Below are 12,367 nucleotides of genomic sequence, written 5' to 3' on the forward strand. Positions count from 1 at the left end.
ATGTACTTTAATCATCTTGGAATTCTACCCCACTAATTGCTCTTGAATATCTCTGCACGTAGAACCCTGAAAATAATTATTGGTTTGGATTTTACTGGCTTTTGAACAGCAGTAGATTGCCTTGCCAAGGGTGGTTCAGAGTTGTTTCACTTGAGGTGTTGTGGCCTCTGTAGCGAGTTGGAGTGAGGAGGTGGAAAACGGGATGACCTTTTGGCTATAGACTTTTATTATCGGCAAAAGCAAAAAGAACCTATCTTTCCCTATTTCTGTAAGGTTATCCTCACCTAAACAAATAATAGCTTGGGTGCTTGTCGTCAGGATGTATGTGAAAAGAAAAACACGGTCCTCTGTCCAAACCAAATACTCTTACCCTGCCACTAATAACCAAACAAAAGGATTAAATGAGCTCTTGACAAGCATACCAGGAGAATGACTCCCTTCTCCTGGTGTATGAATTCAGTTTTAGCGTGGGTTAACAGCAGCCTCTTGCATTAGGGTCTGATTTACCAATATGACCAGGAGAATGACTCCTGGTCTGTCTGGAGGAATCATGAAGTCTATTTCATTAGTCTTTTGCACATGTCTATAAAAGTCTCCTGACTTCCTCCCAGGGGTTCTTGATTAACAATCCCAAGGTTTTATCACTTCTTCTTTTATCTCTTCTACTGTCAGGGCTTTCTGGCCCTGTATCTGATCTTGTTCATTGCGGAGTTTCCTCCCGGACAGATCTTGACTTAATAGATGTGTTCCAGGCTTATTTGGTTCACCACTGTGCCGAGGGAGTTCACTCCAGAGGCACTCTTTGTTCTTAATACTTTTGTTGTCACCAGTGTGATGAGGGAGATCACTCCAGATGCACTCTATACTTTGGCTGCTTTGCAGATTACCATTGTAACAAGGAAGATTCGTCACATAACTTCCTTGACTCTTGGTTCCCTGGGTGTCAGTATTATGACAAGCGAGATTACTCCTGAAGAAGAGTAGACTCTTGGTTCTTGGGATTTCCCTGACTTTTGTTTCTTTGAGTATCGCTATTGTGACAAGGGAGATTACTTCCAAAGAAGACTTGGCTCTTGGTTCTCTGGATATCACTAGTGTGACAAGGGAGTTCACCCCAGAGGATTGCTTGACTCTTGGTTCTCTGAGTATCACTACTGTGACGAGGGAGTTCACTCCTGAGGAATGCTTGACTTGTCTACCTTCCCGGATCCCACCTGGCTTGCCAACAACTCATGTTACCTTCACCTTGACTGGGGAGTGTGACTGGTTTTTCCCGGGGTCACAGGTCAGTCAGTGTTGCTTCTACACACTTCCCCAGCGTTCTCTTTTGCTTCTCTTCAGTCACTGCAGCTTCACAGAGCCGTTTCCACTGCGGTCTCTGCGTTGTTAATGAACCACACGGTCCGCCTCTTCGAGGTCACGCCACCACTGGATTCTTCCCACTTCAATAGCGAGTTGGTCTTCCACCGGCTAGCTTAGCTCCTCTCTAGTTCTTGCCCGAGGACCGATTGTCTTTCTGGATTCCGGATGCCACGGATTTGAACCTCCCAGGCAGTGCAGGACGGCGCCGGCTTCCCTCATGGCTATTCCTGCTTCCCCACAACATTAGTCCTTCCTCAGTCTTTACGTTATACAGCATAACGTCAGCATCTTTCTTTGGTGTTCTTGATTCAGGCCTCATGTCTCGTTGAAGCCACCTAGTCAGTCTCTCGGTAATGCAGTCTGTGGTTACTCTACATATTTCCTTGGATGTTCCTTGTCTCAGTCAAGGCAGATTCTGAAGGTGAGATGGAAGAGACTTTACAACAACAAACAGACGCACTGTCCGGTTGGATTTTAGATGGCCTTACCAAGGTCATGGCTTCTGGGGAAACGGGTTTAGGGAGGTCCTTCACTGGATGGGAGTCCTTATCCTCAGGAGGGGAGTCTCTCCCTGTGCCGTTCCACATTGCACCACCCTTAGAGGGACTATTGGGTAGCGGCCTCACCTCTCTAACCTCACAAGGAAGTGCTCCCCTTCAGGGAGAAGTGATGAGATCTCACGAATCGTCGCACCTCCTGGGTTGAAATGAGGGGTGTCTCTAAGATTGAGATGTCTCAGGTGTCCACTTGTGCCTCCCTTTAACCTTCATTAAGCATTATCGGCTTGAGGTTGCAGTCTGTGATCTTGCTGATTTCGGCACTGTTTTCTAGTAATGAGCCGCAACACTCTCATCTCTTATATTTTAAAACAGGTGCTTCAGCATGATTCGTCTATGTGTGAAATTGCCGGCAAAGGCTGTATGCGTGGTCTATCCTCATGCCGCTAGGAATGGGACGAGGAAGAGGGCTGATGCAGCACTCTTCAGATGACTTACCGGCAACCATCATTACACTAAGCCCTACCCTTCCTCGCTCCAGTCCCCTTCCCTCCCCATCACGTGTCACTGCCAGCCTTTGCTCCTCTTTTGCGCTTGCTCGGTGCAGAACGAGCAGGTCTGGGGGTGGTCCTATATTGGAGGTCGGCAACCAGCAGAACTCGAGCTGTTTCGGACTGTGACTCTCATGAGACCTTCCCAATTGACTATGTTGGCTAGATCCGAAACATCTGGAGAGTCAAATGCTGCAAACGCCTGTCTATGGGCCTCATTACGACCCTGGCGCAATGGGGTTAAACGGCGCCGGTAGAGCTGCCGGCGCCGTTAACCCCATACCGCCTCATTACGAGGTCCGCTCGCAGGACCCACTCAGGACACCTGGTTTTACCAGACGTCCTTAGTGGGTGCCGCGAGCGGCCCAGATAGCTAACAACGGGCCCATTGTTATCATGCTCCCCATTCCCATTGAGCCCTATGGGGGCTCAAATGGGAATGGGGATGTACCGGGTCCGGGTTCCTTGAATGGGGAAATACCGGGCCCTCCTAGGTCAGAATGGCCCAGTATTTCCACATTCAGGGAACCTGGATCCGGGCCCGAGTTTGGGGGTAGCCATGCCCTTATTGATGGCATGGCTACCTCCAAACTCGTAATGAGGCCCAAATGTGTACCACTCTCGCTGAGGAACACCAAAGAGGCAAATAAGGTCGATTATCAAAGGTCTGCTTGGCAGAGGGTATTTCCGGAGGCAGGGACACCACATATTTTCACCACTGGGGAAGGGTTTCAAATGGAGTAATGAAGATTACTGGTAAGTAATCTGCACATTCCTACTTGCGCGTGAATGACATTTTGTGCTATGGTTGGCAGCACATTGCAATGGGCTCAAAGCTAGCTTTAGGCGCTGTATTAACCCATGTCCATTTTGTTTTTCAGGCATCGTGAAGTCGCCCTTGGCCGGAGACTTTATCACCATGCAGTGCCGCGAGCTCTTTCAGGAGATGGGCACCGACATTGTGCCCCCCTACATGATCGCTGGGAAGGTTAGGCTGGGCTTTGCGGCTCTTTAACTGTAATCATTGGAAGTGCAGGGTGGGACCCTGGGTGCCATCAACTCACAGTGGATCAATGTTTGGTATTTAGTAGAAAAAGCAGATGGTTTAACCTTACTTCCCTTCCATGGAATCCAAGGGGTGACTTGAACCAATTATAATGGTGTGTAAATGGAAAGCTTAGGACTGGAGACATGGTGAGCCCAAGACATGGCCTATTGTCTACGGACAAAATAAGGGGTTCTCTCAGGTACCTTTAATCGTGTGGGTGTCTGTGGGCCTCATTAGGACCCAGGCGGTAAGGGGTTTACGGCGGCGTAAACAGCGCCGACCCTTACCGCCTGATTCCGAGGTCCCTTAGCGCCATGGAGGTTTCAACACCTGTGTTAAAATCCATGGCGCTAAGGGACCTTGTTGTTAATTACGCCACCGTAATTTACGGTGGCGTAATTAACGCCTTCCCCACTCCCATTATGCCCTATGGGGCAAAAATGGGAATGGGGAAGGGTAAATGGGGATTGGGGACTTACCGCCCCGCCAAGGTCGGAATGGGGCGGTAAGTCCGCCATCCACCATGGCGGAGTTGGGAACTTAGCGGCATGAACCATGGTGCTAATAGCGCCATGGTCCTCCGCCAAGGTCCTAATGAGGCCCTGTGTATTTATATCTAGACCGGCCACTGCACAACTTGATCGCTTTTTGGCGCTGGTCCTGATCCTAGTACTTGACCTGACTCTCTTATTTAGGGCCTTTCCTTTAAAATCCGGTTTATTGTTCTTGGAATCCCTCCCTTCTGAACAGATTTAGGAGTAATACTTTTAAAGTGTGACTGCGAGTTGTTTTTTAGCTTGTGCAGAGTACAGGTTCACCGGGCTAGCAGCTTATGTGCTATTTGATCTAACTATTCAATATGTGTTTATCAAATCCCAGTAAGATCAGAACAACCTGGTACATCCCTCTTAGAACTTTCCCATACCTGGACTGAGGGCGTCCCTGCTTTGAGGTCATGCAACTGGTAAAAGGCGCTATTTAAAGGACTACTACAATATGTGTGGAACATTCTGAGCAGGTTTAGGTTTACATAGACATACTTACAACACAGTTCCAGGTAACAGATACACGCTGTCATAACACTTAGATGCGCTTTTCTGAATGCAGACAATTATAAAACGGCCGAGAGACGTTTCAGAGTCAGGACAGCAGCCAAGTGTTGTTGTGACAAGCAACTTGGAAGATGACCCTCTACACAAGAAGTGATCCCAACTGGCCCATCTCAATATTTTAATTTATTTGCATTTTTCGCGGGCATCGAGGCCCTGTTAAATTTTTACAGTTGCGTAATTGTAATTTTTTTTTTTGTCGTCTGAGTTTTGTATTTATAATGCGCTTAAACACTCAGAAGTATCGAAGTGCAGACCCGGGGATCGAACCTGTGTTGTTTCGTGTCGTCTTGTTCCCAAGGCGAACACGTTGCGCTGAGCTATCCTCCCGTGACGTATACAGCTCTGTCACCTGGACACCTGTGGCTTTTTCCATATTACATAAAAATGCATTCTGGGGGTTGTAGTCTTGGACGCTTTCAAATATTTATAGCAACTGATGCACTAGATAGCAGAAGATTTTAGAAGAGGGAGTAAACCGAGGAACATACTCGACAAACATCGAAATATCCCAACGGCATTGATCGCCCTAAAGTATTCTCCATATTATTTTGTTGCAAAGAAGCATGCATGTGTGTATCGAGTAATGCAGAATATCGGTATACAGTGTTTTTTTTTAATCCAATTCTATATATCGAATGCCCATATATCGAATCTTTTATCTTGAAACCCTTTATAGTGAATGTATTTAGGGTGGGGTAAAGGGTTACATATTTTTGGGAAACGGTCGGGATGGGTTGTTATGGGTGGGAAACGGGTTTGGCAGGGACCCCTTCCCAAAAATCAATGCATTCACTATAACTATTTTCAAGATAAAAGATTCGATATATGGGCATTCGTTATAAATTATCTCGATATAAAGACATGCAATAACCATGTCAGTATACAGGAAAATGTAATGAGTATACAAAGCTGCAATGTTGCTGCTTTCCACTAGATGGCAGCGTGTTAAAGAAAACATTTTCCACCTTATGTTATATTGGGAAATAGACACTCCACGCATTTTAGTTTGCGATTCCTAGCAAAAGATCAGGATAACGGCCCAAAAAGGCTTTAACTAGTGGAGAAGGTACCCTGTCTTGCATGTTCTACCTTCCAAAGGAAGCATTGTTGAACCACTCGAAAGTGCAGATTTCAAGGATAACAAGCACTGGCAATGCCAACAGTTTTGGTTTTTGTGTAGGCATGGCAAAGGCATCCGCCAGGCACTGCTGTAGTGGTATTAACTGGCCATCGCTGGTAGCAGCTGAAACATGGTGTTAGTACCTGGGCATATAATAGTCGTGTCTTACCAATGCCTAATACTTATACACAAGCCAAAACTGGTGGCTTTCCCGATGTTTGTATTTAACAGGACATCAGTGAAGGACACCCATAGTGCGTATACATCGAGTGGCTGAAGGCAGACTTGGTCAAAACCTTTGTATTACACCAGTAGTACGTTTATAATTCCAACTAAGCCATGAACTCTCATAAGATTCCTTTGAAAAAACAATGGCAAGCACTTTGAGTTTGATGGTAATGATTGATGAAACTATCTCAAAGAGATCCCAGGAGGATGTGTTTTGGGCAGGGAGATTCAACATCTCCAGCCCACACCCTTTCCCTCCATCTCTTCCACCCCCCACCCCAGATGGTGACAGGCCCTGTCAAAAATATATGAGAAGCATATATAATTAAAGATAGGATTGGTCAGCGCCAAACTCAGACAGACCTCTGAACTTCTGTTAAACTTCATACAACCGACTAACAAAAAACTCAGAATTTCTGCAGACTTATCTCACTCAAAAAGCTCACACAACCATCTCTCGCACAACAACCCGCACGCACTTCACAACACCGCAACAACACATAAGCAACACCAACAGCACACGAGGACTGACATCGATCCGATACTCGCACTGAAGCTCAGCACCCGGTGTATACCGAGTTGAAGCTGCCAACAGAACACCACTCCTCTCACTATCCTACTCCGCTTCACCTACTAACCCATCCCACCTTCTCATTTGCAGATCCGCCAGAGCGCCTGGGGACCACCTCCGTTAGTGACGGTGCGCGGTACAAATACCTTTAACATATATCATATATGCTCTGTTTCACCCTTCTGTTATGTCCCGGCCTGGGGGGCAGCCTGGCCAGGCGGACCGAAACTAGGGGCACCCAGAAGACAGGACGACTGCGATCACGCAGCCGGATTGTAGGGACCACCCGACATGGCACCCATGCTGGGGGCACCCAATGGACATTTCTGGACCGGGGGCACCCGGCCAGCCCATGAATACATGGGTTCCTTCATGGCCTGGGGGCACCCAGGCCATTCCAACAACGTAGCCAATGTTGCCCAGCCGGGGGCACCAGCGCCCGCACGCAGATTTGCCCAGCAGGGGCTCTGCATCTGATCGATGATAGAAGGACGGTGTTGCACAGCAGGGGCCCCATCCTGGTTTTGGGCCCTACATGGTAGAGGCCCTCTGCCTGGTACGCAGCACTGCGCGCGGCAAAGAAGACACGTCAGGCAGGAGTCGGCTCGTTCCAAGACGGAACAGCTGGAAGCTTCTCAATCACCTTTATTAATTTAGTCACGAGACATGAGCACGAGCCCCAGGGAGATACCATGCTCCCAGGAGGGGTGACACACTACACCTTCTGCTTCCTCTCCCTGCTGCCCCTCGCTTATGTCGTTCTGCTTTCATTCTGCTTTACTCTCTCTGCTTTACTCCCTCTGCTTTTCCGATTTGTTTTCTCTCTCTACTTTCTCTGTATCTCTGCTTTTTCACAGCTTTTCCTCTTCTATTTCCATCCCGCTCTAACTACTCTCTCTCTGCTTTCATTTACTGCTGCTCCTCTCTGCTTTTTATTTATCTCTGCTTTCTTTCGCTACTGTTCCTGTTATTTCTCTCTCTCTGCCTTCTCCCTCCGATTCCTGTCTCTGCTTCCCCTCTCTGCTGTTCCTCTTATTCCACTCTGTTGCTCTGCCTTCACTCTCTGCTTCCTTTGTTTTCTCTCTCTTCTTTCTGTCTGTCTCTGCTTTTAACACAGCTGTTCTTTCCTATTTCCATCTCTGCTCTTTATAACTACTCTCTCCTCTTTCTTTCTCTGCTGTTCCTCTCGGCTTTCATTATCTCTGCCTTTCTCTACTGCTCCTGTTATTTCTCTCTCTCTGCCTTCTCCCTCCGATTCCTGTCTCTACTTTCTCTCTCTGCTATTCCTCTTATTTCACTCTCTTTCTCTCCTTCCACTCTCTGCTTTCGTTCTTTTTCTCTTTCCTCTCATCTGCTCTTTCCCCTCTGCTTCTCCATTCGGCTTTTCTCTCTGCTTTTTCGCTCTGCTTTTTCTCTCTATCTGCTTTTTCTCTCTCCTGTTGCTCTTTTATTTCTATGCTTTCATTCTCAGCTTTCCTTTTATGCCTTTTCGGTCTTTTTTGCCCTCTCTCGCTGTATTCCTCTCTCCTTTCTCACTGCTGCTTCCTCACCATGCTTTACTTCTGTGCTTTCCTTCATTGCTTTCTCTCTCTGCTTTCCTTCTTCACTTTTTATGGACTATTTTCTGTTTTTGCCCCTCCTTATTTGGATTTTAGAGTAAAAGGTTTGGCAGTGTATTTTTCATAATGAGGCTTGTTAGTCTTAACGTTTTCTTTATAGTGCATAAGGCCTGAGTACTGGGTCTAGAGTCGAGAGTTCTTATATATGCCAAATACCCAGACAGCATCACAACGCTCACTCCATAGGTTGCAGTGGTGCCAGCGGGCAACTGCAGATCGACCTTTCAGCTGAAAGAGCAGCTGTAGCATGGTCGTAATTATAGGAGGGGACAGGGGGTTTTGCCCCCCCCCCAACTTCTGTGGCATGCCTTTTTGTCCCCCCCATCTTTTGGAGGGAGGGCAGGGAGGCCGCAATCATCAATTATGTGATTGGACAGCGCGAGTCCGGCTGGGGTGCCCAGCAAGGCTTGTGCTGTCTCATTACATAATGCAGAGATGCCTGGCAGCCGCGCTGCAACACATTCAGGTCCGGGATGCCCTGCGTGGCTCAGTCCCTCACCCTGGCTGGCCTGGCTCAACGTCAGCAGCCAGCGTGCTGAACTGGGTGTTGCAGGGCCTGGCACCTGTGCTGTCACACTAGCAGCAGCACTTCCGGGGGCCAGCGGCACAGAGCACCGCTTTCCGGCTTCGTGTTTGTGCGATACACAGACAGGAACTAGGAAGCTCATTGAGCTTCCTGGTTTCTGTCTGGAGGCGCGTGAATGTGAAGAGGTTAGGCCGTGTAACATGAGACGTGGTCCGGGTGGCATTTGAAAGAGTTTTTTTTAAAAAAGAGGTACTTTAAAAAAAATATATAATTTTTAATTGTGTTTGTGTATGTTTGTTGGGATGCTTTGTCCAAGCCCTCAGAGGCAAAATACATGCAGACTTCCTAACTAGCATATAGATTGCACCAACAGAAGTGACTTCACAGAAAAGGACTTTGCAAGGTTCATCATCAGTCCTTGATACTTGGAGGCACCATTGAAGTGATTTAGAATAAGTTGCCATAAATAAGCCAAATGACAAATAACTTTGTGGTGCAAAATACCTAAATTGCACTATTGTTATATGTGGAGCAGCTCTATAGTCATTAGGCGTTTCCATTATAATAGCATCATACATTAACATAAGCTTTGAAGTGAATCAGAACAACTTACAGAGCTGTAGATCAGGCACAATGTGATTAAATAATTTGCTCAGGATCACAGCGACCGTGCACAACTTTCCAGGCTTAGTTGATATAGATATTTATTAAGGTTTTGCTTTACATGTCATGTGTTTATTATTTATATAATACATATAAAATATAATTATTTATAGCAATGCATTGGAAGCAAACCACATTACATAATAAACTAGCCTTTCATAGTAAACTAACCATACACTATATACATTGTCATAGAAATATGTTGAGGAATGAGAGCATGGGGGTCATTACGACCCGGGCGCAAAGGGATACCGGGCACCGGTAATGACACCGGTGCCGGTAATCCCTTTGCGCCCTATTCCAAGGTCCCTTTGGGGATGCCTCCCTTAACGCCTGCTTTCAGCAGGCGTTAAGGACGGGACCCGCAAAGGGATACCGGGGTCAATAACGGTACCACAATTTGCGGTACTGTTATTGCCGCTTTCCCCCTTCCCATTGAGCCCTATGGGGGCTCAAATGGGAATGGGGAATGGCATTTAAAATGGGGACTTACCGCTCCCGCAAAGGGCGGAATGGACCGGTAAGTCCCCATACCGCCACGTCAGTGGTGGTACCGGTATTGGTGCTAGTCATGACGCTAATAGCGCCATGACTAGCAGCAACCTCGGAATGAGGGCCCATGGCTTTAGTTTCATTCTCCCCATTCTGCATTCAAAGTCACAATAGCATTATGCAGATTAATGTGAGCCTAACAAATCCTCCCTGAGTTTTAAAGCCATAGTCATTATTTCATAAAGCCTGCAGCATTATGCACCCTTCTCACCACTCCCTCCCATTCCCATTTCTAAAGGGACAATAGTCCCTGCTAATCGTACCCCCTCCCTCCCGTCAGTGCCTAATGGCTCACATTGTAACACTCTGTTGATACAGAGCAACGTGAGGACCATCTGCTGCCCAGAGCTTCTTGAGACATTGTTCTGGCAGCGGAGCACCTCTACCGTTCGGAACGGGTAAGATATCCTGCTGCCAGGACAATGAGCGTGCTGCTCAGCACACATTGTCCTGCCAGCGGGACACTTTTGCCGTTGGTCATCCTTTTTGAAGTGCCCGAATGGGAGAGGTGTGCCAATGACAAATGTCCCAGTCTGGCTCTTAAAAGAGCTGTGGGGGTCAGCTTGACCCACCCCCTTGCGACTCTCCCGCTCGGTACACCACTGCTTGCAGCCATTTGAACACAGGAAACTATACCTTAATTTTAATCAGTCAGAATCTTGTAGAAAAACATCTATCAGCACGTAGACATATCAGGTGCTGTGCAAAACCCAGGTTTGGAGATAAGCATTTAAAAATCTATTCCAATTATACTTGATCACCCACTGCACTGCATTAACCAATGGTTTCTGCCTTTGAGTGAAAGGAAAAATGTGGCAAATTGCTGACATTCCAGTGACTCTTGTCCTTTCGGCCATCGTTTTATAGTTCAGCTAGGTCAAGTCAACGTAGCCCAAAACGTCAGGTATCAGGGGGTGATAAAGTCTGGTCTGCTCAATGGACGTTGTGCCACTGTTTCCATGTGTTATTGTAAATGTACATGTTGTGTGCACACAGTGTATGTCAGTCGAGGTGCTGGGTGCATTTGTGTGTGAGTGAAAGTGTGTGCAAGCATATGTGTGTTGACTTTTGTGTCTGAATGATAAATAATGCATTGTTTGTATTTTCTAGTGGAATTAAGTTTGTGAATGTTATGTTGTGTCACTGGGTGCACTGCAGGCCGGCTGAAGATGTGTGGGGGCCCAATTGAATTTTAAAGATACACCACTAGCCTTATGAAAGTTATAACAGAGCGCAAGCAATGGACTCTTGTGATGTAGTAGTTTAGTGTTATCCCTCAGGGATTTAAGTTGTTTGACCGACGTACAAAATCACGGCGGAATTAACCGTAGTAATTTTTTATGCAAATACGTTTTTACCTCGGTACAAAAAACCAAACCCATGTTACCTGAAACTGCCAGTACACTCATAAACCCCCCCACTTACCTTTTCTCCATCCACTGCCTCTCCTGTAACCTGCAGCATCAGATCCATCCCTTTAATGTGGGTGGGATCTGACGCGGCAGCGTTCCTTTTACGTTTTTTGTTTTGTTGGGTCCCCTGCAACCATTGCTGAGGAAGTGGGGGACACCCCCACAACACCCGAAGCCAAAAATATTCAACATGGGCTGAGGGGGCCACCCCTGCAACCACTGCTCTTCATCTTCTTCATCTTCGGCTTCAAACTAATGGTGGTGACCGAATTCAGTCAAATCTACCATTCGACCACATTTTTTTAAAACAATTTGGCCGAAACAATCCCTCAGAGCCACCCTGAGCCCTCCCTACACCCCACCCATTTCCTTCAGTTGTCATGTTCCCCCCCCAACATTTCAGCAAAGTTACTCCACTGAGCTGTAGACAAGAGGACATGAATTGTGGAACTATACTAAGGCGTAGAATGGTTTAGTCCATAGAAGGCACAGCTGCGGCAGTGGAAGATTGCAGGTCTGCAGTGATGGCAATCCTGATAAGGGTGGCAAGGACTTTGGGTGGTCTGGTTATGTAGTTCAGTCTTCGGCAGGTGATGATCTCAGACTCTGCTCAGCTGCTGGTATGTCTCGGTGCTGGTGTTCTTGCATCTTAGCCGTCTTTTCAAGGGAGGGAGCGCGCAAGCTAGGTTACTTGAGAGGAAAGGGTTTGAGGTTTGCAACCAGGCTGCTCCTGGCCTTACCATGTGGAGTGCGCACCATCATAGGTCTCAGAAGATTGTGGACAGATATACCCAGCCATGGACCCTGAGACTGCTGGCCCTAGAGACACAAGTTACAACTCACTGATGATGCCCAGTGAGGCTGAAACATGCGTGGGTTGTTTGTGGTCTCATGACGAAGCAAGGGATGTGAAAAAGCAATGTGCTTGATTTGCACATATTTGCACATATTTATCATCGTCCTGTAATAGACTGCCACATGTGGTGTGTCCTTTGCTTGATTTGAATAGGGGCATTCCCCTGCTAGAACCAGCATGGCTGTCTTAAAATATGTGTATAGAGGATTGCCTATGACAGTGGTTAGAATTCATTAGAAAACTTGCATCC

General features: G+C 47.0%; 1 protein-coding gene across 2 annotated transcripts in view; it reads left to right on the plus strand.

Annotated features, from left to right (window-relative positions):
- Positions 1-12,367, plus strand: part of ACTL6B (actin like 6B) — a 545,030-nt gene that overhangs the window by 279,234 nt on the left and 253,429 nt on the right. For both annotated transcript variants that reach the window (XM_069644827.1, XM_069644836.1), the window contains one exon: positions 3,292-3,398. In XM_069644827.1, the coding sequence (XP_069500928.1) occupies positions 3,292-3,398 (107 nt within the window). The remainder of the gene's footprint in view (positions 1-3,291; positions 3,399-12,367) is intronic.

The sequence above is a fragment of the Ambystoma mexicanum genome, chromosome 1p, assembly GCF_040938575.1.
Source record: "Ambystoma mexicanum isolate Mex_15411 chromosome 1p, UKY_AmexF1_1, whole genome shotgun sequence".
NCBI lineage: Eukaryota > Metazoa > Chordata > Amphibia > Caudata > Ambystomatidae > Ambystoma > Ambystoma mexicanum.